The 27484-nt window shown below is 55.3% G+C and overlaps 2 protein-coding genes across 9 annotated transcripts in view; one reads left to right on the top strand and one right to left on the bottom strand.

Moving 5' to 3' along the window:
* Positions 1 to 14879: 14879 nt before the first annotated feature.
* Positions 14880 to 27484, top strand: part of GATA3 (GATA binding protein 3) — a 29402-nt gene continuing 16797 nt past the window's right edge. For 3 of the 8 annotated variants that reach the window (XM_070500946.1, XM_070500944.1, XM_070500945.1), the window contains exons 1-2: positions 15079 to 15306; positions 24942 to 25572. In XM_070500946.1, coding sequence (XP_070357047.1) covers positions 25332 to 25572 — 241 coding nt within the window. In that variant the 5' untranslated portion in view covers positions 15079 to 15306; positions 24942 to 25331. Of the gene's footprint in view, positions 15307 to 24269; positions 24539 to 24941; positions 25573 to 27484 lie in introns of those variants that run through there. The other 5 variants (XM_044762036.2, XM_014841304.3, XM_014841307.3 and 2 more) reach the window with 5 other exon arrangements.
* LOC106831229 (serine/arginine repetitive matrix protein 2-like) lies at positions 20073 to 21330 on the bottom strand. The gene is made up of 2 exons (XM_044762037.2): positions 21175 to 21330; positions 20073 to 20870 (listed from the first exon to the last, which is right to left on the bottom strand). Exon 2 carries the CDS (start codon positions 20824 to 20826, stop codon positions 20206 to 20208), a length of 621 nt encoding a protein of 206 aa, XP_044617972.1. The 5' UTR covers positions 20827 to 20870; positions 21175 to 21330; the 3' UTR covers positions 20073 to 20205.

Below are 27484 nucleotides of genomic sequence, written 5' to 3'. Positions count from 1 at the left end.
GATTAATCGTGTTGTACCTCAGCCAACCCACTAATCAGGAATACAAAATATGGTGCGAAGATATGAGGGCGCTCTAGAAATGCCGCCAGTTCTGAGGATGAAAGTAAATAGTCCAGATTCCCGGCCCCTCTCACACCTAATCTGATGGAGCCACCCAATGGCCCGCCACCGGGGTAAGTGGAGCTGGCAGGCTCCCTCGGCACTCTATCTCAGGCTTTTAAATGGATTTCTATGAAAAAACCCAGTTGAAGTGTCCCCTGGGATCAGCGTGGCATTCAGTTGCTAGCTGGCCCCAATCGGCTCAGCCACCCGCAGTAAACCCCCACCTTAATGGAAGCACCATGTGATGCCAGGGTCCACCCCGGCTCTGTTTTCAAGGTCTTTCCTGAAAGTTGGCCACAGAGATAACCTGGTTTCCATGCTATTTATTGCCTAGGAAGGAGGAAGGGTTGAGCCCGGCTCCTTTGGGATGTGAACTTATGGTTTCAGGGAGTCTGGGGAATCCAATCTGATGCTTTCAGGCCTGAGCTGCCCTAGAGGATGAAGCCAACCGGAATTTTCTCTTAGAACCAAAAAGGGAACTGAGTTACAATAGCTCTTTCTTATTTGTGACACATTAAAAAAACCACACACACAAAAACACCTTCCTCTAGTACTTTAGGACGTATTAAACCTGTGGCTTCGGCAAATAGTAATTTTTCTACATTAAGAATGAATTCCCTTTAATATTCTTTTTATGAATGGAAACATCCTTTCACCTGGGACCTCCAATGACTGGTGGCAAATCTGGTTAACTTCAGAGACCCATTATCGCTTCTTCCATCAAAATTGATTAGTCTGCAGGTTAGGAAAGATGGCACACTCAGGTCAGACTCCTCCCCTCTTCCCGAGCGTCTTAGAAAAGATAAAATTCAAATGATGTTTTTAGTAAAAAATGGTTGCCTTCTTTCAAGAGATTGCATTAAAGATAACGGTGTAAAGATAACTCTTTTCACCAGTGCCACAGTTTGCTCTCCTTGTAACTGCATTTATGAAACAGCTGCTTTCAGTGGCCTTTGAGGTTTTCAATTTGGGTGGGTTCTGGGCATACCATTTCTTGTGGCTCCATCTAGTTAAAGGAATGATGTTACCTCTGTAGGCAAGACGTCATTTAAAAACAGGAAAAAACTTACCTCCTTGGCTTTTAAAAATAAACCCTTACTGAGCGGTCAGTTTTGGGTAACACTTTGCAACTTCCAACATGTTGCACGAACCGGCATCTCTGGCCACCATTTTGCTCACAAGTGTTGAAAAGCATCTTTTCACCTGTTTGCAGTTACCAGAAAACCGTTTGCGTTGATTTCTCAAGGTTCTGCCACTCTTTTGAAGACTGGTCTGCAAAATCCAGGTCCTCAGACCGGCTCAGGTTTCCCGGGATGGGAACATAACATGCCCTGAATAAATATCAAGGGTCACTTGATTCGGAGGCTTGGCTGATGGTTTAAAATTATCTGGAGAAAATCGGGCGCTGATGTCCCATGACACGTGTACTCACACAGGAAAATACTGCCTCCTCGTTTGAAAGAGCTAAAAATTTGCGCCCCATTTCTGGCACTTTAAATAAAGTTCCAGTTCCAGGATTATTTATCATGGTTAGTGGTTGCCATCAGTCATGGAAAGTTAACAAAGACCTATTGGGTTTATCTATAGGCAGCTAAACAAACATATCTTGCTCTTCTGTTATCTTCTTGTTAACAAAGCCCTATCAGGATGTTCTAAGCATCAGCGTTTACTGCACGGGGGCCCTTTATCTGGGATGATATATAGAGAGCCCATCAATTAGGGTGAGCATTAGTAGATACCTGCCATATATTCAAGAGAGCCTGCCGTGCTCTCTTCTCTCCTGGCATAGACACAGTGAAGGGTGGTTTTCTAGGTGGTGTCACCGCTCTCTCGCTGGGCTTCCCCCTCCATGGCGGTAGTTACACTGTCAGAGCGCCTTTGGCCCAGGCAAAGCTGTGACTTTGAAACAAAGGCAATGAACAGGGCTGCTTTTCTCCACACGCTTCCACAACCCCAGAGCACGGAGGTCCCATGTAGCGATATTGCAAAAACACATAGAGAAACATGAGCCGTGGTGTCAATGTTGCTTTTGCGTAAGCATTTTGCAAATATATATATATATATATAAAATTACCCACTTATTTGATACAATTAGAAATACTGAGGCAAACGCTTCAGTTCTAGGGGTGTGGCTGAGGGACAGGGGGAAACTGTCACCAGAATGGCATCTGGAATCTACAACTTAGCTCATTCTGATCCCTGCTTACAGCCTGTGCCTGGGTCCCCAGTGCCCACAGCAGAAAGCCATTTAGCTTGACGTCCAAGGGGCTACATTGTCCTGTCCTGTCCTGTCCTGCCCTGCCTCTCTCACGTCCCCCTGTTCCAGGCCCTCCACATTTCTCATGATTTATGGGCTCTCCGTGCCCTTTCCCCAGCCCCGTGCCACTGAACCTGCCTTTTGCCCCCTGCTCTGCCCCATAAGCTCCTAAGCCTCCCAGGGGGTGTGGAGACACAGCAGTCTCTCCTCGGGGCCACGTACCACTATGTCCTCCTTTTAATGGAGTACTCATTGCATCCGTGATGATCTATTTGCTCATCTTTCTCCCCACTCTACCTGTGGACAGAGAAAGATTCCTACTTCGCAGTCTCAGAGACCAGCAGGGTGCCCATTGTGGGACACGTGGCAAAGGAAGGAAGGAACGAGGAAAGAACAAATGTAAATACTAGTAACTCTATTGATATCCTCAGTGTGTCCTGGGATCTGGACGGAAAGAAGTCCATAGGAGCAGTGACGACAGCTGGGGTCACAGTCAGACCAGGTCACCTGTAAAAAGGGGGTAAACCTACCTTATAGGATGTTCTGAGTATTTAATGAGCATTATCTCATGCCCTACATATTTTATGATGGATGCAGTTCCTGCTACTACACAATAATATTGTTGTGGCCTTTGGTGAAAGTGCCTAAGCTTCCGGGGATCTGGCTGACCTTTTTCCTAGGACTCAACTTCCATCAATTTGGTTTCCCCTAAGATAACTGAGGCGGACGATGAGTTGTGTGGCATGCAGTGCCTTACACGGCTAACAGACTTGTCAGACCTAAACTGACCCTCGGGAGAGACTCCCGTGGCCACGAGAGTGCTACCATTACTGTCCTCACCTCCACTCACCTATCAGTTGGCCTCCAGCCTGCACCCCCCTGCCACCCCAAGTGGGTCTGCAGCCTTTCTCCTACCACCCCTCAAATGCGCCTCCAACACCCACCCAGACCAGGTCTCCACCACCCTCCTGTCCAACACTGGCACAGCGGAAGTGACCTTGCTGGGACCCTCTGAGCACAGGGAGGAGAGGCCCAGACAGGCACTCTCTGCGCTTCCTCCTGGCCCCACTTCAGCCTTCAGCCTACCCTCTCTGCAGTTGGAGGCGCCTTTTAAAGAGCCGGGTCAGCCACCCACACGCCTCACTTCTTGGGGTCTCTGCTCTGGGCCACTGCAGTCCATCTCCCGCGGGCCATGTCCCCTCTCAGCTCCTGCCCTGCCCCGGCCCCGGCCCTCGGATGCCAACATCCCGACGCCCCTGCAGCTTGAAGGCCTTCAGAAGGGAGCGCCTGAGGTTCGCGTCTCTGGATGGTTTTTCTCAGGGAGGTTGGCGATGTGGGAAGGAGAGCCGCCACGGACAGCCCCAACTTCCAGGGCAAGAGTTCCCACTCCCTTTCTCCCCAGGCCCTCCCTTGCACTGGGGGTCCCACTGCCCCTGGTGGGGCGCCGCCTGGGGGCCATAGGGACCACCGGCTCTTCTGGCCGCCTTCCTCCCCCACCCACTCCCGACTCCAGCCGGGCGCGTTCCCAACGGGGCAGGCGATGTCCCTCCCGTGGTTGAGCAGGGTGTCTCCGCGCTCTAGGAACAGGACGAGAGTGGGGGTCACCCGTGCAAAGGGCATCCCCTCCGGCCTCCAGTGTCGCCTGCCGGGTCGCCACAGGCCGTCGGGCAATCCCCGCCTTGAGAAGGGAGATTGATCTTTGGGGCCCCTTGGAGCACCTCCCACCTGTCGATCTAGGAGCCCGGTCCCCAACCTTTACCCCGCGCAGGTCTGTCCCTGCCCAGCTCCGGGTCCCCTCCGATGCCTGCGGAGCAGCGAGCCAGCTCTGCGGCCTGGTCCTGGCTGGCGAGTGCCCGCGACAGGGTGACCGGGTGGTCCAGGGAGCGCTCCGCTGGGGTGCGCTGCGGCTGTGGGGTGAGGCAGGCGCGGCACCGGATAGGGCGACAGCAGGTGCGCCGGGGCTGCAGGGGCCGCGGAGGCCGTCACTGGCCTGGGGTTCCCGGGTCCAGCTCACTGAGGCCGCGCTGGAGACGGAGACTAAGTCCCTGGGGCCCCAGTGGGTCCCCATGTCCCATAAAACACAAAGACTGGGAGGGGTGGAAGGGAAGGAAAAGAAAAGGAGGGAGAAAGCGAGGGAGGGAGGGAGGGAGGACTCGGGAGAAGATGGAGGGAAAGAGAGGCCGTGGCCATCGGTGGCCTCCCTAACTGTCCCTCCGTTTTGGTGGCCTTGCAGATCCGGAATAGAAACGTGTGCCGCGTTTGCATCAGTGTAGACCCGTCTCTGGCCAACGTCCTTGACTGACTGCCCCTAACGTTCGGTTCTTCTACTTACCCCACCCACCAGCCCCAGCCCCAGGCCACCACCGAGAGAAGACTGAGGACCAAATCTGCCCTTTCTCCGCGTCCCTAACGTGCCGGAGGCTGGGCCAGGAGCCCGAACCACCAGCAGGCCCTTTTCCTGGACAAACTGGGAAACGAAACCTAAGGCCCGGGCGCGCCCAGCAGGTGGCTTCTGCAGAACCAGCGCGGCCAGGCTGCGTCTCCGGCCACCCAAGGGAGGGGCCTGGACCAGGGCGCAGATCCCAAGGCGGGGAGGAGAAAAGGGATGTGGCGGGGGGAGGGCTCCCAGAAAGGACCAGAAGTGGCTGCCTGCAGGAAGGCACTCAGAGAAGGCGCCTCCGTTAACCAAGTCCCCTGGCTGAGGTGGCACGGCCTGGGAAGCCGGTTCCCGTCTACACTTATTGGCTGCCACCGCCTGGTCTCATCCTCGAGGTGCTGGAGGCGGCGTCAGAGAAGACCCTGAGGGGCGGACGGGGAGGTGGCGAGGCCTCTGGCCCTAACGCGGGGGAGTGCGGTGTCGGTGTGTAAATGAGTGTCGGTGTGGGGCCCGCGCATGGCAGTGCGGTTACTGCCAGCACGGAGCGGGACAATGACACCCCCTGGTACAAGTGCAAACTAGTTTCTCTGTTGGGGGAAAAAAGAGAATAAAAGTTTAATAAACGAGCGCTGTGTTGTGAATGACTTTGTGACGACCTCTGCTGCAAATGGCCTATGCATGCGGAATAATGGTCTCCTTGCAGAGAGGGAAATAGCTTAGCGCTATCATCGTTGCCTCGGTAACCATCACAGTCCCCATCTAGCAAGAGAGAAATGAGTTATGAAAAGGCTTGAGTGAAGAAGGGATTAACACATGATCCCAGGGACAGTATGTCAATCAAAATCAACTGAGAAATTACACTGCTCTATTTGAGAATTTCCCCGGAACCCGAACGGTAGTGAAGTTGGGCGCGTTTTTTTTTTTTCCCCTCTCTCTCTTTTTAATTTGAGAAAGAAGGGGAAAAGTAGCATCGTGATTAGTCTTCATAACTATCATTGAGAATTACACCGAGGGGAGGGAACAACTCACCAAAAGGAGGGCCCCCAGTCCACCCCGGCACGTCGGGGCGCCTCGCTCTTGTGTCCCCCCACTGCTGCCCCTCCTGGCTCCTGCACAGACCCCCACTCCGCAGGCTCGCGCGCAGCGGACTGAGAGGCCAGGGGCCTGGCGCGCAGCCTCGGACCACCCGGAGCTGCGCAGGAGGGTGGGGAGGTGGGGCCTTGGGGGTGGGGGGAAGGTCAGTACGGACCTGGGTCCCCGCCCCGGAGCCTGAGCCGCAGCCTTCGAACCTCCGCTCGATTTTCCGCTCAGGGTTAGGGAAATAAATGTCTAAGTCGAGTGGCCCTCCCTCCCCTCCACACCGCCTGTGAGACACCACCTCCACCCGCAGTAGAAACAGGGCTGAAACGCCCATTCACGCAGACCCGGCGCACGTGCGAACGTACCAACCTCCCCCCACCTCAAAACAGAAACCCAATTCTCAAAGGTAAGGGGGAAAAAAAAGAGACACCCTAACATCCTAAGGAGCGGGCGCGGTTCAGGGATTTCTAACAGGGCGCGCGGTGTCGCTGACCCAGCGCTGTCCGCCCCAACCGGGTCTGCGGGGACTTCCGCTCTGGCCCTGGAGTCTGGGATTTTGAAAGAAACCTCAAACCCCACCCGCAAAAAGATGTTCTCTTTTGGAAACGCTTAAGAGGCACAAGACGCCGAGGAGAGAGCGCCTAAGTCATCTGGGTGGGCTGGGCCAGGGGACGCTGGACTTCCCCAGACGGTGACCCCAGTGCGCTCGCTCTTGCTCCCGGCTGCAGAGCTCGAGCTCGGGGGAGCCCTAAGGGCGCGAGTTAGGAGTTTCCCGGCTCTTTCTCTGGCCGTCTGTCTGTTAGGCCAGTGCCTGCGGGCCAAACTGGGGGCGGTACCCGGGCCGGGGGGACACTGGGGCTGCAGAAGTGGTCACCTCCGGCACACTCTACTCCCTATTAACTGCCCCGGACCCACAGCCTGCTCTTTTTGCCAGCCAGAGGGACCCTTGGCCATCACCTTGCCCAACCCCCTCAATTAGCAGATGGGGAAACTGAGGCCTTGAACTAGCAAGATTACTAAAGGCACACAGTGACAGGGCCGGGACTGGAGCCCAATCTCCCAGCATCGCTTTAGAAAATTGGCCTCATTAAAAAAAAAAAAAGTTTCAAGGAACTTTTCTCAAACTGAGAGCCTTACTTGCCCTGCGAGGGCGAGGAGGTGCGCACAGGCGCCTTCAGCCCAACTGCGTCTGGGGGCCCTCTCCACCCATTCATTCATTCAGTCCTTCATTCCTTCGCCCTCCCTCCACCCGCCTTCCTCCCCCCGCGAGTCCCACCCGAGTCCGCAGCCCCCAGCGCCCCGCACGGTTAACGACAGCGCCTTGACCCCGGCGCTATTTGATATTCGCCGCCTTGACACGCCTGCAGGAGCCCGCAGCAGTAACGCAGACACTGGACAAGTCCAGCCTGAAACCGAAGCCCGACGCAAGGGGGGCCATGGGGAGAACCTGATAGCTGGAAACTCGTTTTCTCCAAGGGCTTTCGGGACATTTTAGCCCGGCTCCAGGTCCTCGGAGCGCCAGGGCGCCGCCAGTGCGGGTGTAAACGTTAAATGTTAGCTATTTGTTCCAATGATTGGCATGAAAATCGACTCTTTCTCGTCTTCTTTTTTTCCTCCTTCTCCCTCCTTCCTTTCCTCTCTCTCTCTCCCCACCTCCGGATTCCCACAAATACTCATTCAACCAGGGGCTCCTCTAATCCGCCTGCCTTCCCTCCCACCGTGCCGCCACCCAAGTCAGAAAACTCCCGAGTTGGAGAAAACTAACATTAACAACCAGGACGAGGCGGGGGGCGGGGGAGGGGGGCACTTTTCTGGTTCTGCTCCACTTCTGGAGGCGACGCTATTCATTGCCACGGACTCCGCGTCTCCACTTTTTCCTAGTCTCTTGTAGCTTTTTTCTTACTTTTCTTTCTTTTTTGGCGGGGGGGAGGAGGGCTTTCATTTCTTTCAAACAGCAATGGGGAGAACGGGAAGTGGCAGCAGCGTAGTAGAAATTCAGGAGCGCTGTGCTATTAACGAGAGACAAACAGATGAGCAGATAAGGGAATCGCCCGGTTTCAGAAGTTCCAGTTTCGGCTTGAGGGGAGCACCCCGCAGAACATCCCTCTTGGAGCCCCTCAGTTACGTTTCCCCAGAAAGGAAGGAAGGGCCACACTTTTGAGGCTGGCTGTTAACCACACTCCACCCCCAACCGTCCAGGTTCCGGACCTCAGCCCTGTCTCCGCTATCTCACTCCTGAATTCTCTGAATAATAACCCGTTTATTCCAGACTCTCCCCGTTCCCAGAGGGAGTCCTACCTCCCCCACCCACCCACCATTTATCTTATTTGTTCTGTCCCTGCCATACCTTCTCCCCATGTAACCTTTTCAAACTCTGATTAGTGAGGCTTCATTCTCCTCACTCACGCTTTTCCCCAACCCCCTCTCTCCCTTTCTCCCTCCTTCTTAAAAGATTTTGGAGCCGAGGAGATAAGATAGGCAATCCTCTATCGGGAATCCTGTAATATTAAAGATCAAACGAGGCATCAATGGAAGACCAAATGCAGAGAGAAACAAAAGGGGGAGGCTGGGAGATGCTCATCAGCTAATTACAGCTGCAAATATTATGCAAATTTATCTTGGCACAGAAATGGAGAAAGCGAGTTTAAGTGCGGAGATAATGCCGGAAAATTGAATGCTCATCTGAGCATGGGAACCGGCCCAGGAGGCCCCGCTGGTCCGTTTCATCTGGGGGAGCACCGTTTTCATCCTCCTATCAGATCATCTGCACTTCACTGGTTGGGGCTGAGAAATTAATATTACTTATAATTGATACTTGAAATTCTTGGAGTGATGTATCCTAAAGAGAGGGAAGAGGGGGAAAGGAGGAGGAGGAAGGGGCGAAGAGAAGAAGGAGAGGAAGAGAGGAGAAGAAGGAGAGGGAAGTCGTGCAATATTGAATGTAAGATTGGACCTAGACATCTGGAGTCCACTGTACTGGGGCCAAAGTGAACTGAAAGATAAAGGAGAAATATTGCAGGAAATCAAGTCTCTCCCACCACCTGAAATCGGAAATATCTTTATAATCCAGACTCAGCCTTTTTAAATCCATAATTACTTGGCTGCCTAGTTTGCCTGAGAGTGTGGGACGGGGTTAGGAACCCAGACTTGAACTCTAGACAGCCGGGAACCTAGGGTCATCTCAGGAGAGGAAAACTGAATGGTAGGGAGGGTGATCCAGGCGACTCTTGAAGATCTCAGCAGGCGGGCAGGTTTGACTCTCGATTTGATAGATAGAGGTTCTATAGATTTGACTCTATAGAACCTCACCCCTTTTCTGCCCCAACCTCACCTCCACTTCCTCCATCTTTCCCAACCCGTATTCCACACTCTGCCACCTACTCAAGAAGCGTCTGGGAAATTATATTCTGGGGAAACGAACCCCAAATCCTCACACTTTAGAAGTAAGTGTTCTGAAGTGTAGGGAGAGGAAGGGAGACAATAGGAACTACGGGGAACAGACAGTGATTCTTTAAGGAAAAAAAAAAATCAAGTCCTCCTCCCACCTTCCAGTACAAAATCTACTGCAACCTAGAGAAACGTGGAGAATTTCAGATGAGCATTATTCGGGTGCAAGCCATCCAATTACCAAGAAATTATGATCTGACGTCAGGAGGAACAATTGGAGAGCGAATATGTATGAATCTCCTCTCACTGGTTTGCATATTTGCAACGATTGTTTAATCCAAGCAACCAGAAAGTAATCAACAGGCATAAAAAGCTTAAAGAGCAAATTACCAGCGACTCCTGCCCCGTCTACTTCCTGAAGCCGGGAGGTTGCTAGTGTTGTCAGTCGTCGGGAGGGGACTCCGGGTATAGCCTTGGATTCTGAAATCCGTCCTCAAAGAGGCAAGGAGTAAAGCCTGTTGCGTTTAGATGGCTTGTGTTCTTTTGGCATTAGGGCAAAAGACAAAAGGAACAAAAATGCCAATTATTGTAACTAATTAACCATTAAATGAGATGTGTGTCCTCTTCTCTCCAACTCTAAAATGGAGGGAAGATGACGAGGGTAGGTGGTAGATGGAGGCGGGGATGCGGTCTGCGAGAACAGGTACCCCACCTACCACTCTGCTCTGGGGGAAGGAGGTCTTTGCACATTCTGCATGTGTTAAGAGACAAAGCCAGAAGAGCTGAATATACACACTTTTAGAAAGAGAGCCGTGAATACCGGGAGGAATTGATTTTTTTTTCTTGTTTACTTGGAATGGGGCTGGAGAGGGCAGCGGTCCGGGTGGGAGCTGTGTGGGCGCAGGGGATGGTGAGGAGAGAGGAAATCTCAGAAAAATTAGAATTGTTGGTATCTGTCCCTATAAAGACACAAATGGCATTTTATCTTAACTTGGTTCTGTGGTTTACTCAGTGTTTATGATTAATTATCTCCTTTTTCATAAAAATAAATCATGTTAAAAATTAGGATCTCGGTGCTGGGGAGAAACGAAGCGCCGGTTTCAGGTCGATCTTGTTAATTTCAGCCTGAAATTGACACACTAATTAAAGAGCAGCGTGGTAAAGCACGACCAGGCAAGATTATACCCAGCTTTTTTTTTTTTTTTTTTTTATCAGATCTACCTTATATTTTCCCAATTAAAAACTGCAAAAAGCAGTTTCATTGCCCCGGGATAAAAAATAAGGGCCCCCTTTTCACAACGTTGGCCATCACTTTCTACCATCAGATTCATTGTGATGTATTAGATGCAATAAATTATCCCATGTAACAAAACATTGGGAGCTGAAAGGCAGATAATCTGGAAAGCAGAGATAAGGATTCATTATTCCAAATCATTATGAATCCAGCGTTGCCTCTGACTTCTTTCTTAATCAGCTCCTCTGATCCTGGATATGTGAGCAGTACAGATAAGGAAAGAGTCGTTTATAATTCTCCACCTCGTCTAATATTTTAAAATAAAGTCAGAGGCAAGAAAACGCCATAAAACACTGGTGAGCAGGCAAGCGCCCGAATGAAAAATCACTTCCATGTTATTATATCCACAGTAAGATTTAATTAAAATTCTCCACGTCCACGTGCTTTATTTTTAGATAGGATTTTTCCCCATCACGTAATAATTGATAGGAATTTGCAAACGGGGCTATTTATTTAGGGCGCCTGGTTGGAATAGGTCTGATTTTTTTTTTTTTTAATTTCCAGTCATTGCTTTGTGAAACTTTCATCTGAGACACCCATGGTTCCCCACCATCGGGCCCCCCACCACCCAGCCCTGCACCACCCACTCACCCCCAACCGGGCTGCGGTTGGTGATCAGGGAAACACTGGCAAACATTGACCTGAAAGTTGAGTTTAAAAAATGTTCTCTTAGAAAAAGAAGAAGAAAAATTAAAGAACTGGTTGTCCCCACCCCAGGCCCCGTTTACACCCTCCCAACCCCCAACTGTACACATTTACAATAAAATAAATCTCAATGAGTGAGATCGAAAGATTAGAACTTTTAAGCCAAGGCTAACATCCAGTGTGTGTTTTCCTCTGGCAGAAACTAAACCAATCTGAGGGGGTATACAGGCAGGTAGAAAAATTGGCAAGGAGGACGATGCTAAAGACCGATAGGCAGAAAGAAAAATATTACCTGTGCTTTAAGAAAAGAAAAGGGATGTTGGAAATCTGGAAGAATATATACATGGTTCCCCCAGCCCTGCAGAGAACTCTAAGTGGCCACACATTCTTAGAAAGAATGGAGACTCTGCCAGCGATTATTTCTTCCTGCAGGGTCTCCTTTTTCTTTACCCAACAGGTGAACTTCATATCTACGCGGCCATCACAGAGATCCAGGATGCAGTGTTTCTATTATCTATTAGTCATCTTCTACCTCCACATTCCCAGCCACTTCTCTGTCTATTTAAAATGCAATCGAATGCCTTAGCTTGTAGGAATGTGGCCCAACACACCACAGGATTTAAAGCAGTGGATGCTGGTGCCAGTTAGGATGGCCCGGACCGCCTCCAGAAAGGATCCCAGACTGGGCTCTGTCCCAAGGCCTAGGAGCCTCAGACCACTTCTGTACCTGGTTCTGCCTCTGAATCCAAGCCAGAGGAAGGATGATTGCCTGCCTAGGGTTAAGGGGTTAAAAGGTTAGTGGTAGATGCCCCATGAAGGGGAAAGGAGTCAGGGAGGTCTGCAGGTATGTGGGGATGGATGCCTCGAAGAGGAGAGGAGCACCTGAATGTGTCCACCCAGGTGGCGGAGAGCTGGGGCCCTGCCTTCTTGCCTCGGTGCTCCAGGCCCCGCACCCAATACAGTGACTCCTCAGTGAAAGGTCCACTTAAAACTCCTGAAATCTTGGGAGTGAAGCCACCTTGTCCCCTAGACTTGTTAGGAAGGGCAGGCTCTGAGCCCCGCTGCCCCTGAATGTTGAACAGACAGTCGCCCCTGAATAACAGAGGGTCATTTTTGCTCTCTCTCACACACAAGTAAATACACACGCAGAGACCTGAACCACGAATCAGCGAGCCAGACTGGTAGCTTTTAAAATTCAGAAAGCGACTTGTAGCTTCATTAAGGCAACATCTTTACAGTGTGCGGCCGCCGATGCCCACGTATCCCGAATAAATCTTTAGCCCATCTGACTAAGCGACCAACTCCTTCCCTGACTTGGTTTACTTCTCAGAATAAATTCTCTCCTGTCTTCACCTCACTTCCTCCTCACCATGAGATCTCCCCCCAACCCTCTGGGAATAATTCACTCTCCTGTCCCTAATTAGCAGCAGTTTCCACCCCTAAGTCCATCAAGAGAGCTGGCATCTCTTCTCTGAATCTTGCGCCTGTCTGACCATTACATTGAACACCAGTTAGATTTTAAGTCCTTCGAATTTTTTTTTTCCCAGCCCGAGTGTCTTTGGCAGCCGAATTTCCTTGAATTAAGCCTCACTTGGCTAAAGGTAGAATTGAGGTGATGGAGGAGCCGTGTGCATGCGATCAGATTACTCCGTCCCTTACCGAAGAGTCACTTTAGACCCGGAGACAAGCAAGTGCCCGCGTCAGCAGAAAAGGAACGGGGAGAGAGGCCGTCAGACCGGCCGGAACCGGGCGCAGGGTCGCCGGCGCGTGCCGGGGACAGAGTGGCGACGGGGTGGGGGAGAGGGACCAAGAAGAGAGGAGCGGCAGTGGGCCTTGGGTCCCAGGGGGTGCAGTTTGGGATCCCGATTCTACAGGAAAAGGGCTTTCCAGTTGGAGGCGGATCTGGGGAGGTGGGGGAAGGGAGAATGGGAACCTCGAAAGGGACAAGAAGTGGGGAGGGGAGCTTGGAGAAAAACGCAAATGGCCCCAGGGCCTGGTGCACAGCGAGTTGGGGTACAGCTAACACCTGGGCCAAGGAGCCAATGTCGCTGCTTGGGTGACAGATGCTGGGGCCCGTGGTCCTAGCTCTTGCGGAGCGGCGCTCGAAGAGGGTGGGGTGGTTTGGGGACCCTAAAAGACTCAGGATTCCCGGTCACCTCGTCTGCCTGGGCCGCGGCCCAGCCCTTCGCGGCCTTCCTAGCACAGGCCAAGCTGCAGCCCCCAGATGCCTCGGAGCAACAGGTTGGGGGAAAGCTGTCAAGAGAGTGGCCTCGTCCCCTACGTCCTGGAAACGCGCAGCCCTTCGGACTCCGCTCCCCAGCACCAAAGAACTTGGTTCTGCCACTTGGTGGCAGACGGCGGGAGGGAGAGGGCAGGAGGGCGGAGGAGGGGCTGAGTTCGTGACGCGAGGTGGACTTCGGGCTCCCTCCAGGGCAGAGAGACCCCCTTCTGCTCTCCTGGCCAAGGTGGCAAATGAATAATGCTCTCCCTCCATTCTTGGCTTAAACAGGGAGTCCCGACGGTGCGGAGCGGAGGGCGCAGACCGCTTGGTGGTGTGTCTGAGTCGAGGGGGTTCTAGTGGCTGGAGGTCGCGGCCCCATCGCGGGACCTCCAGCGCATCCTCAACCGTGGCGCTCTCTGGCCTGGGCATCCTCCGTACCTCCTCTCTAGACACCACGCTCCAGGACAGCTTGACTCTCACGCGCCCCGCTTGCCTCTCACCGGCTTTCCCTTCTCGGATCGCGGCCCCACCTCTGCACCGCTCATTCTGACCTGCTGACCAATGGCCTCGTCCTCCCCGGACGGAGCAGCCACCCCTAAACCCTTCGCACCATTAAACCGGGCAGCTCCTTCCTACCGAACTGGTTTCAGCACAAGAAACTTCCTGACATCCTGGCCCAGCAATGGACAAATTTTGTTTTATTTCTCCCCAAAGATTTATTTATTTTTAAAGTCAGTCTCCATATTCTTATTGTATAAATATTGTGAAGGGAAAACTCTACCTGTCAAAACAAATGGCTCTGACCTTTCTACCCCAATGTTTATGGAGTTTCATTTTACTCCTGCAGAAATTTATTCATGACAGATTCTCTCCGTGGATAATTTTGATCTCCCACCAGCAGAAGTTGGGATGCTCCAGGAGACGGGGAGGTTGCCAGGGGAGGGCTGGAGTTAACTGGGTCCGGTGTGAAGATTAATAGCAACATTTTCCTTCAGACATTTTATCTTCAGAGTGACCTCTGATTCTCACTTCCTTATCTCACTCTCCGAGAAGGTAAATTTGCTCTAGAAGTCTTCTTGGAAAGAGTTGGGACCCATAGGGAGCCCCCTCCTCAAATCTCTACTTTGTATGTGTACGAGTACCCCAGCCTCCAAATGCCTACCCTGAGGAGGGCCCCAAAGCGGCAGCGAGCCCAGAGCTGGGTCACTGGCCATCCGCTTTTCCTAACTTTTACTGGCCGGCTGTGGCTGAAGATAGAGGAAGCTAGCGTGCAGGCATTTTTGAGGCGTCAGCATAAACAGAAACAGGAGAACCGGTCAGAAGGGAGAGGGAAAACCCTGTGGGGCAGAGACCCTGCTAATAATGGTGGCCAGCAGCTGTACCCCTAGATGGTCCCAGTGGGGCCCTACTTCCTCCAAAAACGTGAAGAAAACTCCGCCAAAGCTTTTATATCTACGTAGGTAATGACCCAGTCAACACTACTGATGACATTTACAGTGTTAATGCCAACCCTGCCGGAGACAGTGGGCTTTGTAGGCGCCAGGGGCTGGTCATATTTCAGGCAGTCTTTCCCCATCCCCCCCAACCCTGCCAGTTTCACATCCCCCTGATGTGCGGTTTGCCTGTTTGCAAAAAGGGGGTGAAATTCATTCCTCCCTCAGTCTTCTTCCCTCCCTCCCTTTCCCCCTTCGCAACCCGGAAGAGCTCCGCTCTCTACAGTGAGCAGGAGAAGGCGGAGGGAGGGGGTTCCTAGGAAAGATGCGCATCACTCAGGTTTTACTTCTCGCTGGAAGCCCGCGTGAGATGCCGTAGGCAGCCAGCCGGGGCGGCGAGGACCGCAGCGGCGGCAACAGCGGCCAAGTCTGCCTGTCATTTCTGCCTTCAGACCTCGGGCGAGTCAGGAAAAAATAAAAAACAGCTGGCCGGCGGGAGCGAGCTACCAGGTCAGTGAATGTCGCTGTCTTCCCTCTTTAACTCTGCACGCGCTGTCCCCGGCCCAGGTGGAGAGAATTAAGAGGAGGTCTTGACTCCAAAAGGACAGCTACCCCTGGAAGAAAGTGAGCTAGATCCCTGTCCTTATTGTTCTTTCTGGCCCCTGGAAATCTTCGGCTTTCTGCAATGACCTTGGGCCAGCATGGTGTGTGCAGGGGTGTACGTCCTTGTTTGGAGGAACAAGCTAGTAGGACTAGGCATGTGAAGAAAAACTAAGCAGAAAAATAAGAGATGGTGGGAATGCTTGGGAAGGGCTGGACATACGTTTCCTTCTTGCCAGTGAGGGCAAAGGCTTAGGGAAAAGAACCCCTTTGCCAAGGAGCAGCTCAGCTTTCTCGGAAGGTGGGTGCAGCCCCGGAGTGTCAATTTCGTGTGTATTTCCCTCTGCTTACAAGTGTGTGTTTAGGCTCATTGTCTCTGCGTATAATCAAAGAAACAGCTGTGCCCTGTGAGATAAAGTTGGAGCCCAGATGTGCAGGCATCTGGCATCCCCCTCCCCCAGGGGGAGCTGGTGGCTAGGAGGTGCCCTGGCTTCCAGGAGCACCCTGAGTTAGGCAAGAAAACCGCAGCTTCCAAGAGAGGGTGCCCAGGGTTGCGGGGAGCGGGAGGGGTAGAGAGGACAAGAATTTGACTTTCTCCAGGGGTGTCTGACCAACAGACCTCCAAGAAGTCGTTCAGTCAGAGGCAGGTCCCAATGAAGAGAGAGAATGTTCAAATGCAGAGGAAGTGGAGAGAATCTGGGCAGGAGAATTGCTTTTAGGCATCTTTTCTTCCTCTGGATCCTGCAGGGTGCCTGAGGAAACTGATGTGGGCGATTCTGTCCAGGGCAGGGGCTGGAAGTGAGTCTGACCCGCAGGATCTCCCCTCTGGTTCCCATGTTTCCTGGTCCTTCTCTCCTCCCCTGTCGCCCACATTCACCAGGATGCTGGGGTTGTGGACACGAGACCTTTAAAGGGACAAATAATGAAGTAGCCTTTACAGCCCTTCCATCCCTTAGTGGTTGTGGCAGAAAAAGTGTGTGTGGCAGAAGGTGTGTGTGGGGGCTGTTGGGCCTGTGACAGGCTGTGGGGTGGGGAGTCCCAGCCAGGCTGGCAGAGTCAATCCAGGTGTCTGGATGGGAGATGCTTGCTGAGCCCGGATGGCTGGGCGTGGGAGGGGGCTTACCTTCAAAGCCGGTAAACAGCTGTGTGGTTCTGAGGACAGGAATTGTGGTCTGTCCATTTGAACCTGGGCTGGGGTATGGGGTCCAGGTCAGACAGACCAAGACCCAGGTGGGCGTTGGGTCCCATGGGCTCCCATTATCGATTCCGGAGTGGGATCAGGCAGGGGGTCCAGCTTCCAGCTTCCAGCCAGTCGCCTTGAGAGGCCTAAGGTTCCTGGCTTGAGGAGCCAGCTGAGTTCGATGATGTGGCTGTGTGGCACTCAGCATGCAAGCCCCTGCATCCCACAGGCCCACCCTCCATTCTACACAAGTTATCTCTGTCAACCCTGGGGGACTCAGGGTTGGGGTTAGTCTGTCCTGCGAAAAGTCTGGAGACAGGGGACACTGCATTTTCCTTTATTTGATATTTCCACCCTGCCTTTTCGCAGGTGTTACACGAGGTGGGGGTAAGTCGGGGTGCAGTGAAGAGATGGGAGTGGCTGCCCCTGGACACTCAGTGGTGGAGCCTCTTTTGGGAGCCCCCCAGCCCAGAGTGACACAGAGAGCCTGGGGAGGGGGCAGGTACGTGGGAGCCGGGTGGCTGAGAATCCCTCTCCTGGAGGTTAAGGCAGCTTGTGTCGGGGAACGTGGGAAGCGGCAGGGAATTCGGGGTCCTGATAAGATGTATGGGGGCAGAGTTCGGAAGCCCAGTGTTCTCCAGCACCAGGTTATTCTAACCATTTCTGGGCTGGCTGCACTGAGGCGGTGTCTCATTCTCGCATCTGAGCCATTTCACGTAGAAATGTGCATGCCTTTCGTGGTACGTCTTTGTGCGCGCACCAAATATTTCTGATCCCCTCTTTTTCTCAACGGTCGGAGTCAGCGGAGAGAGGGTTGGCAACGCCGCGAGTGGGCCAGCAAGCCCGGGAGCGCGAGTCCGAACTGCCTTCGCTTCTGGTCGCCGGGCAGATGCGACCAGAGGTGGTGGCGGTGGATGCGGCCCTTAGACGGACAGAAAGAAACACGGGGCCCGAGGCGCTTGACCGGAGGTCTCCCTGGGTGTCCGTCGCTGCGGGTCTGCAGGCACATGTGTGTGGCTGCTGTTTTGTTTTATGTAACAAATTGCTTGGGCTCCACGAGGTGGCAGGCGGCGGCGAGCCGAGCGCGAGCCGGGGCCTGGCGGGGAGAGACGGCCGGTAGGGTGCAGTCCTGGAGGGATGGAGAGGCGGAGGGGGCCCGCGGGAAGGTGGCTTCTTGACACCTCTGAGGCGGGCAGACGCACAGATTTCTCCATCGGGTCTCCAGCGTGTCCAAAGGAACAAATGACAATTCGTGCTTTTAGAACCTCGCCGCTACTGTCTCCTGATCTGAACGAAACGACCCTCTCTCATTGCCCCTCTCCCTGTTGTGAACTCCCTGTTCCCTTGAAGCCCGCGGTCCATTGTCCAGCAACCATCACACCCCAGTTTTCCGGCTTATCAAGAGAAGTAAAAACACAATAGCCCCTAGTTAAAGCCCTCCGGCTCCTGAAATGCCACACTGAAGTGACCCGAGGCGAGTCGCCTGAAGGGCTGAAGCAAGCGCTCGGGGCTCGGAGCTGGGGGCTCTGAGCTGGGAGGCGGCGAGGCGGCGGGCGACAAGCCAGGAGCCCCGCGAGGCTACGGGGAGTGGAGCAGGCGCCCCACGTGCACCCCTCTTCGCCCCAAAAAATGCTAGGGCCTGGAGTTCACACGGGTGACCTCGTACTTCTGACCACTTTCCTGGCTGCGGTGGCCGCTCCCATCCCTGGGAGTCCCAGACGCTTCAGCGGTGCCGCCAGAGGACCCCCGGGGAGGAGAGCGCCTTCCTGAGAGTCGGCGGTGCCGCTGGGGGCCAGATAAGCGGCCTGGGGCCGGGAGGCACCGCGCGGACCCGCTGGAGCGCCGCCTCCATCGCTTCCTCTCCTCTTGTGCCTCTCACCTGTCCCCCAGACCACGAGGGAGAGAGAGCTGGGAGGTGCATCTTCCTCCAGGGCGCCTGGCATTCCTTTCGACTCACCCTCAAGGGGGAATCGTTCTTTCCTACCCAACCGCGGGGCTCCCCCCTTTGCCAAGGCCCCTTGACAGGGGCCCTATTAAACCCGAAAGCAGAAATCCCCTGTCTTCTCCCTCTCTCTCCTCCTTCCCGCTACACCCCTACCTACCCAATTTTTATCTCGATACCATCAGGGTTTTTCTCAACCGGGGAGAATGGGGGTAGCGGCAGAGGGAGGGCCAGGATCGCTCGAAGCTGGAGGTCCCAGGCTGGCGGTGGGGGCGGGGCGGGAGGGGGTAATCTCGGAGCGCATCTCTTGTCTCTGACTCCCCATCTCTCGCTGCCCCTCCAGGCCCGAGAGGGTTTCCTTCCGAGTTTTAAACAGTGATAGATGAATAAGGGAGGGGGGAAGGTAAATCAAACCACATACCACCCCCAAAGCGATGGCTCATTTCCCAGGGCAGGGAGACCCCAGGCCAGGGGCTGGTAGGCGTGGGAGCCGGGAAGAGAGGCGCGCGTGCCGAGCTCTTTTCGCCTGAGTTCCCGCGGGCTTCCCCTTTGACGTTTCCACCTCCAGAATCTTCCCTTTGCCAGTGAGTTTCGGGGGGCCCTCTTTTCTCTGCGTTCCCCCACGTCCACTGTTTCATCTTAAGAGAGCAGCGAGCACTGCCGAACGCCGGCTTCTTTCTCATCACCTTTTGATTTCGCTCCCTTCTCTTCATTTCAGCTCATGCGGGAAAGAGACGGGGGCTCGGGTGGGGACTGCAGAGACATAATATAATCTGTTTACCCTGAGCATAACATAATTGTGCTCTCCCGCCGCTTCGCCCGCGCAGCCCTGGCCCGGCGGTGGCGCCGTGGGCCGTGTCCCCTGCGTAACCCTCCCGCCCGGCAGCCGGCGAGCTGTTTATACAGCTTTACCTGCGCTATTCTCGTATCCAGTAAAAATCCTCGCCCGGCCACGGTAACCTAATCCGAGGGCCCAGGCAGAGGTGGGGGTACTGCCTGGCTCGGTGGAGAGGGAGGTGTGCACGCGCCAGAAGAGCGTTCTCTCCTTTGCCCCACCTCCTCCGATGGGGAAAGAAATTGGGACGCGGTTCGGGTGATCGAGGTGCAGTCCCGGGGCTCGGGAGGAAGGAGATCGATTTCCACGTCCCTGTCCCCTCTGCTTTTTTCCCTCCAACAGGCGTTGGGGACGCGCGCAATGGCCGCAGTTTAGGCGCGTGCTGCCAGCAGGCGCGGCGGCCCCGGGGGCGCCTTGCGGGGCTAGCGAGGCCCAGGACGGGTTTCCTCTGTCCAGGAGCAGGACCTGGTAGCTCTCGCTCCGCTTTCAACTTGCCCCAGTATAACTCCCACACCTAAGACAAAACTGGCGAGCAAGAGAGCCGGCGCTTAACTCGATCTTCCCTCCCCAGCCAGCCTATGCTTCCAGAGCGCCCTTGTCCCGGCCGCAGCCGGGGCACCGAATCGAATTAAACGCCTCTTGGCGGTTATTGTCTCTCGCTAATTGCTCCAACAATGGCCACTATTAAAATGGAGACAACCAATTAAAGGCCCCCCGGGCCGCCCTCGGCTCCCGGCCGCCTAAGCCTTGCAGACCGCCCTGCCGCGAACCGGGCTGGTGCGGGGTGCCGGCGCCGGCCTCGGCACCTCTGGCCTCTACTTCCTCCCCAGACGCACAGCGACCGCGGCCGGTTCACACCATTTTTATTGAGCGATCACAGCCAAGGAAGATTGATCGAGCTGGAATGGGGAGGGATTTCTCCTCCTCCAGCCCCGGCTCGCAAGGGCCTCGGGGCCGCGCTCCAATTTCTGGCCTTTGCTGTCGCTCTGTGCCCTCCCCGCCCCCAGCCCCGCAGGTTCCGGCTTCATTTCTGTCTTTAACGGCGCGGCCCGGCTCCGCTTCTTTCTCCCGCCTGCAAATATTTGCTGCCTCGCTGGAAATCCGACTATTTCGCGCGCGCTCCGCTTGCAAAGTCCTTAAGTAAACACGCTCAAATGACCGCCCCAGGCGGCCCGAGGCACGCTTGCTCCCCCTGCGCGGGATTAGTAACTTTATGACTTCGACCCCGAGGCGCGGCATTTCTGGTTCCCCTCGGCGGGCAGTGCGCGGGCGCCCGGGGCTCCTTCTCCCGGCACCTCGGCCCCGCGGAGCTCGCCTGGACGCGCCCGTCGCCAGGCTCGGGTGGGTGACGCTGGCCGCGTGGATCTCCGCTCGCCGGGTCCTGCGACCCCAGGGGTGAGCCTGGGGGCCACGCTCCTCCCCTCTGCGCCGCGAACTCCGGTTCCTTGGCTGGACTGGCTTCCCCACCTCCATCCGGACGGAGTCTCTGCGCTCCCAGGAGGGCGGGTGGGAGGGACCTGAACATGGGCATGTGTTTGGGGGGGTGTGGGTCCCAGCTCACCCCAACCAAGGAGAAAAAGGAAGGCTCCATTTCTTACCCTTTCCCCAAGAGGGCACACACACCCCGCTCAACTTGACGCCTAAAGTAGCCGCCTCGAGGCCTGGCGTTTCAGACAGGCCCAACTGGCTGCCGCCGTCCCGCTCACGGCCCCGGGACCCGCGGCGGGGAGGGGGAGGGCGGTGGCTGTGCCGTCGCCTGCTCGGCTCCAGGATGCTTGCCCTCAGGGTCCCACGCATCCAGGCCATTCGCCGGCCCCTTACCCTGATGTGGGAGGCCTCGTGCCCTACAGGAGCCCTGGGCCCTGCAGCGGCGGCGGCGGCGGCGGCGGCGGCGGCAGCGGCATCCTCCTCCTGGGTCTCCTCCTCGCTTCCTCCACCGGAGCTTCACCGGCTGCTCCCGGGGAGGAGGGGGGACTCGCTAGACCAGGCCAGGGCCGGGGTTCCTGGGGGTGGGGGGGCGTGAGGTCTGCAGGAGGGCGCTGAGGCGTCTCCGCAGGAGGCCAGCGTCAGCTTGGTGTGCCACTGCATGGGGGAACTAGGACCACCTTTCCCCCCTTCCCCGGCCTCGAGCCCCCTCCCATCCCCCGCCCGCCCGCCCTCGGAGGAGGAAGCCCGGCCTGCATTTGCCGGCGAGGCGGGTCAGGCCGGCGCCTGGCCTGGCCCAGACCCCCGCAGCCCGGCTCTCCGCCTCAGGCCAAGCGCCGCAGCCTCTCTCCGGCCTCGCTCCCTTCCCCCTTCCTTCCCCGTGGGTCCCGGGGCCGACCTCGGCCCTCCCTCGCGGGTATCCTCCTCCCCTCCTCTTCCCTTCCCCCCTGCTCTGCGCTCCTGGCTCTGGGGCTGGGCCCGTGACGTCAAACCCAGTGTGGCGTCGGCGAGACTGGCCGGCGCGGGCCATCAAAAGAGCAACGTCCTCTTTCCCAATTACCCACTGTCAGTCCGGGAACAGGGGCGGACCGGCTGGGAATTAAATGTTAAATACCCCCTACAGGCTGGCTCCATTACACCGGGCATCCAGCCGCAGCCCCCCACGCCTCTCTGCCAGGTCCAAACCACCCAGAGGGGCCTTCCACATCTTTTATTTTTCCAAGGTGGTGGTGGGGGTCTCTCCATCCCACTGCAGCCAGGCTCGTGGCTTACGATTTAATTTAAACGAGTAATTCTCCTTCGCCCGCCCCCAAAATTGTGTGCGTTATCAGAGAGGCGCCGCTACACCGGAAGGCCTCCTTCTCAAATACTTTCTCTTTGTCTTTGAAAAATCGTTCCTAGCCTCAGAAGTTAACATTTTCAAGTCCTGGCTACAGCAGCTTTTCGAGGATGGCTCCCTTTTGTCCTTTCCGTGGCTTCCAGGTCTCCGAGCAGAGGACCAGGGAACTCCGTTTGGGATTTTCTGGGTGGCTTTGAACTGGGGTCGAGCTAGCGTCTCCTGGTCCTGGACTGACGCTCCAAGAAGCGCTTTTCACTTTTTCTCTCTGCTTCCATCCTTAGTCTTAATCTCGGGACTTTAGCAAAGACGTGTGTGCGTTCGTTCGTCCTTGTTTATGGAGCTGTTTCGGTGAATGCTGGACAGAAACTAAATAATTAAAAGGTTTGGAGAACGCCCGGAGCAGGAGAGGCTGGCAGCTTGAATGGCCCTAGAGAGAAGTGGTCAGAGTGGAAGGAAAAATCGATGCTCCTTTACTGGGCCGCCCTAATAAACCGGGAGTAAATGGGCTCAGGAGAAACATGGGGGCGTGTATTTAATTTAGGGATCTTCTAAACACAACCCTGATTCCTAGCAAACGTCAGGTTTAAGAAGACCGAGACTCAAGAGAAGCTCCAAATCCAGGATCGAGAGGACCCACGTCTCCTCTACTTCTTCCAAATAAATTTTACTGATCTTTCTACAAGGATTGCGTATTAAAACAACACATCCCCTCCACGCCAAGTCAAGGCTGAATCTTGAGGGTTTTGCTTCACCTCGTGAAAGGACTCCTCCAGAACGTACTTTTAGGGACAGTCTTTTCTATCTCGAATTTTTGTATTTGTAGGGAATTTTATGGAGTAGAGAAGCGAAGAGGGAATAAAGTCTTCAAATAAAACCCCCTATCAAGCTCTTCGTACCATCGGTGGGAAAGCCTGCGAGAGAACCCACAATCTGTCCTCGCACGCGTCGTCCTGGGGTGAGCAGAGGTGGAAGTCTCCTTCCCCGCCTGACCCCTGCTCGCCCCGGCCGCCTTTTCGGGCGGCGGCTGCAGGAGCCTAAGCGCCGCTAGGGGATGCAGTGGCTCAAAGGACTAAGGGAGGCCGAGGAGCTTGGAGCCCGCGGGGCCGGCCAATCGCGGCCCGGCCGCAGCCTCGCCCGCTGATTGGCCCCTTCGCGGCCCCGCCCCCGCCCCGCCCCTCGCCGGGCCGCCTCGGAACCGCGCTCCCTCCGCCCGGGGCTGCGGGGCCCGGCAGAGCGAGCCGGGAAGCTGCGGGGCCCGCGGAGTGTCGCCGCGGTCCTGCCCGGCGGCCGGGGTGGGCGTCGGGGCAGGGCGCTGGTGTCCTCTGCTGGGGAAAAACGCCAGGAGCTGGAGTTAGCAGGGCTCCGGGCGGGGAGAAGGGAAAAGTTGGGGGACTGGATTGCAGACCGATTTCTTTACCTCTCCCTGTACTTGGGGAACTAGTCAGCGTCTCTCTCCTCCCACCACTCCTTTTCATCCATCACGATTGTCACTTAAGTCAAAAGCACACATCGCTTACAAATATTAGGTCTGGAAAGGACAGCTGGACCAGCTGGAACATTCATTTGAGAGGCTCATTAGCGCCATAAGACTGGAGAAAATGTTGACAACGACCCCAAAGTAACACGGACGTTCCAATCAAATTCTTTTGCCCGATTCCTCGATCTTTTAGGCCGTTCTCTCCAGAGGCAAATCTCAACGTACTTTGACATTAAAAATATTTTTTTTTCTGAGCAGTTTTACATGTACAGAGCCCCCAAATCAATAAACTCCCAAATACCCTGGATTGACTAAGAAAAAAAGTTTGCTCATTTAAAAAAGTCTGGAAAAGAAAGGCTGCCTGTAGAAATTCACTTTATGAATGGGGCAGGCCGGTGTCCCCGGCACGGAATCATCTGCGGAGCCGGATGAATTGGCAGGAGCGGGAGCCACAGTTAAAGGGCCAGAGCGCGAATTCCCTCCCATGCGCCTCGCCCACCCGCCCCGCGGCCCCTGCTCCCGGGCCGCCCTCCGCGGCGCCCCTTTCCGGTCACTGGAGGGGCGGGAGGAGGGGGGGCGGGGGGGGGCGGCGAAGTCCTGGAGCGGGTTTGGGTTGCAGTTTCCTTGTGCTGGCGATCCTGTCCCCTCCTCGCCAGCGCCAGGCTCCTCCCCCTCGGCGCGGATGACACTAGAACCTCCTTAAGTTGCGTCGCGCCACAGCTGTCTGCGAACACTGAGCTGCCTGGCGCCGTCTTGATACTTTCAGAAAGAATGCATTCCCTGTAAAAAAAAAAAAAATACTGAGAGAGGGAGAGAGAGAGAGGAAAGAGAGAGAGACGGAGAGAGCGCGAGACAGAGCGAGCCACGCAATCTGACCGAGCAGTTTCTGCTCTCTCAGGTCACACGCCTCCTCCTGCTCCTCCTCTCTGCTCCTCGCTACCCAGGTTGGTACTGGCGACTTTTTTTTTTTAATTTGATTTTTTTTTCCTTTCTATTTGGGAGGACTTTAAAACATTTTAAACGCGCAACCCTCCTCTTTGGGAGAGTTTTTAAACGCTGGAAGTAAGGTCCCGAGACCGGTGTCCCCGGAGGGAGGGAATTGTCGTCCAAGTTGGAACCGCTCAGTCAGTCCGGGGCTCCGGGGAGAGCCAGGCTGCTGAGGGATGCGCTGGGGAGGCTGCGTCCGGGTTTTCCGAGCTCCAGAGGAGGCGTGCGCGCGCGTGTGTGCGTGGCCCGGGTGCGCGGGCGCGGGGGCCGGGCGGCTCCAGGGGAGGTGGTGCCACTTCATAAACTCAGGTGTAAAGTACTAGGGAGCTCATCCAGGTCTCCCCCTTCTCTCCTTTGCAGGTGACTCGAGGAGACACAGTCTCGGACGCACCGAAGAGGCCCCGGTGCAGAGCAGCCTCATTTGCAGAATTCCAGCTGTCCTTGTCCCCTCTTACAATTTGGTCCCCTTTTATCCCTCCGTGCCTATTTTTTGGAATTTCTTTTTTCTTCCTCTTCTTCTCTTTGCTAAACTACCCCCAAAGGTTTTTTTAAAAATCTCATTTGATCACCTTTCCTTCCCAGCTTTCCCATTCTCCCCACTGAAAACAAATCATTAAACGGCCCCCGCCCCTCCGACGGCAGGAGCACCTGCGGAGCCTCGGGGGCCCCCCCAACCTCCCAGCCCGACCGCCCTCCCTCTCCGCGCGCGGGTTCCGGGCCCGGCGAGAGGGCGCGAGCGCAGCCGGGGCCATGGAGGTGACGGCGGACCAGCCGCGCTGGGTGAGCCACCACCACCCCGCGGTCCTCAACGGGCAGCACCCGGACACGCACCACCCGGGCCTCGGCCACTCCTACATGGACCCGGCGCAGTACCCGCTGCCCGAGGAGGTGGATGTACTTTTTAACATCGACAGTCAAGGCAGCCACGTCTCGTCCTACTACGGAAACTCGGTGAGGGCCACGGTGCAGAGATACCCTCCGACCCACCACGGTGAGTGCGCCCCGCGTGCGGGACCCCCCCGCCCGGCCGCCCCCGCTCTCCCGGGTCGGGGAGGCAAGGAGGGATCCGGGGGTGGGGAGCCCCAGCGAAGGCCCCCAAGTGTCGTTACTGCTTCATTTAAAACAATTGGGGCCCGGAAATGGGCGAGGAAGGCGTCTCGATCGTCATGAGAGTGTTTTTAAAAAACAGGCGCAGCGGGCGTCTCTCCGCGCCTGGTGTCCCCGGGCCTGGCGCTCACCTGGCGGGCGCCGAGCCGCAGCCCTCTCTCCCCGCCGCCGCAGGGTGGGGGCCTCGGGGGGTCCCAGGCGCTCCGAGCCGAGGCTTTGCCTCCGCCGGCCGCCCTCCCGGCCCGGCAGCCGGCGCCGGCCCTAGCGCCTCGGACTCGGCGCTTTCAAAGCGCTTCGCTCCGCCAGTTACTCGGTAGCTCTTTCCCGGGGGCTTCTGCCGGCGTGCCTCAGTTTGTTTCTCCGGCGCATTTCCAGAAAGGCCCAAGAGGCGAATTTATTCCCGCTGCTCCCTTTTGCCCTTTCCCTAAAGCTAGTGCATTTGGTTTCTAGGCAGATCCCTTACCTCTTGGCTCTGAGGAATGGCGTTCTGGTGATTGGAGGGGTTTTGGTGGAAAGACTACTGTCTTAAGCGGGGGACATCTGAGGTTTCCTAGATTCCCGGTTGCACAGAATTCTCCTGCGTCTTTGCTTTGGGATTGCCTCCTTGCCTGCTCCGGCCAGCTCTCGCCATACTCTCTCCTCTGGCCTACCACCGTGCCACTAGGCTCCCGAAGGAGATTCAGGATCCATTGGGGTTTCTTATTATGGAGAAGAGATCTCAGTTGCCTTTCTTTTTTTTCCTTTCTCTTTCCCCTTGAGAAGTTTAGGAAAGTTCTGAAATGTTAAAAAGAAAGCCAGTCCTATATAGTTAGGGGGAAAAAAATCTCTAACGTTTTCCAGCTGTAAGGGTGTTTCTAAAGAAGAAATAGGAGCAAAATTTCAGGCGGAGAAAACGTGAGGCTCTCTCAGTCCGCCCGACCAGGTCTGCCCTGGTCCCCCTGCTTAGCGCCCGGGTTGGCGCCGATGACAGAGCCCCTCCGGCAGCCGGCGTGCGCAGCCCTGCTGTCACCAGGTTTTAAACAATTGTTTCTGTGGATGGGGCGCTCTTTGCCCTCGTTCTGTGCAGATCAGCAGTAAAGTGGAAATGCGGTAGATGCAGACTTAATATTATTTACTATACGACTTCCTGCATAATATGAATCTTGACCCTTGGTGTTCAGAGAACTCGCCTCCCCCTCCTCTCCCCTCCCCTTCCTTTCTCTCAAGATTTTAGTTTCAGTATTGTTCTTGATGGTTAAATAGAATGTCAAATGCTGAGGCAGGTACTGGATTAAAAGATCAATAAGTGCGTGGATTTTCACTTGCAGCTTCAGTGTCCCTCTCTCAGAGCGTATGGACTACTCTGAGCTGTGGTTGCCTTAAAACTGTGTATTGCATATAAAGGCTAAAGACCCTCTGTGTGTGAGTGAAATAAACACAAACACTGGAATTTTGTGTCTCAGGGGCTCAGGTGAAAATTCACATATTGCGCGGGTGGAATCATCTTTGAGAGCATATGGGGCTTATTTTATTTCCTTCTGTAGGTTTGGGGAGCTTGAGAAAGACAGAAAAAAAGGGTCCAGGCTTGGAAACTTTCTCCAACAGTCTGAGCAAATTAAAATTTCCTTGTCAGTCCCACTTCAGGCCTTGCCACTTACCAGCAAGCAGTGAAGCTGGGTTACTTGGAAGTCACCCTAAAATGCCCCTCTCCTCTCTTCCAAGCCCTCTCCTTCTTGCACTGGGCATCAGGAGCTGGCACTCCTGCTGGGCCCCTCTCCAGGGTCCGGTGTGTTGTGTCGTCCTGGTGCTGAGCAGTG

Source organism: Equus asinus, chromosome 29 (assembly GCF_041296235.1).
Source record: "Equus asinus isolate D_3611 breed Donkey chromosome 29, EquAss-T2T_v2, whole genome shotgun sequence".
NCBI classification, from domain to species: Eukaryota; Metazoa; Chordata; class Mammalia; order Perissodactyla; family Equidae; genus Equus; species Equus asinus.
The sequence above is the reverse complement of the archived record's forward strand: the minus strand, read 5'-3'. Positions and strand labels throughout refer to the sequence as shown.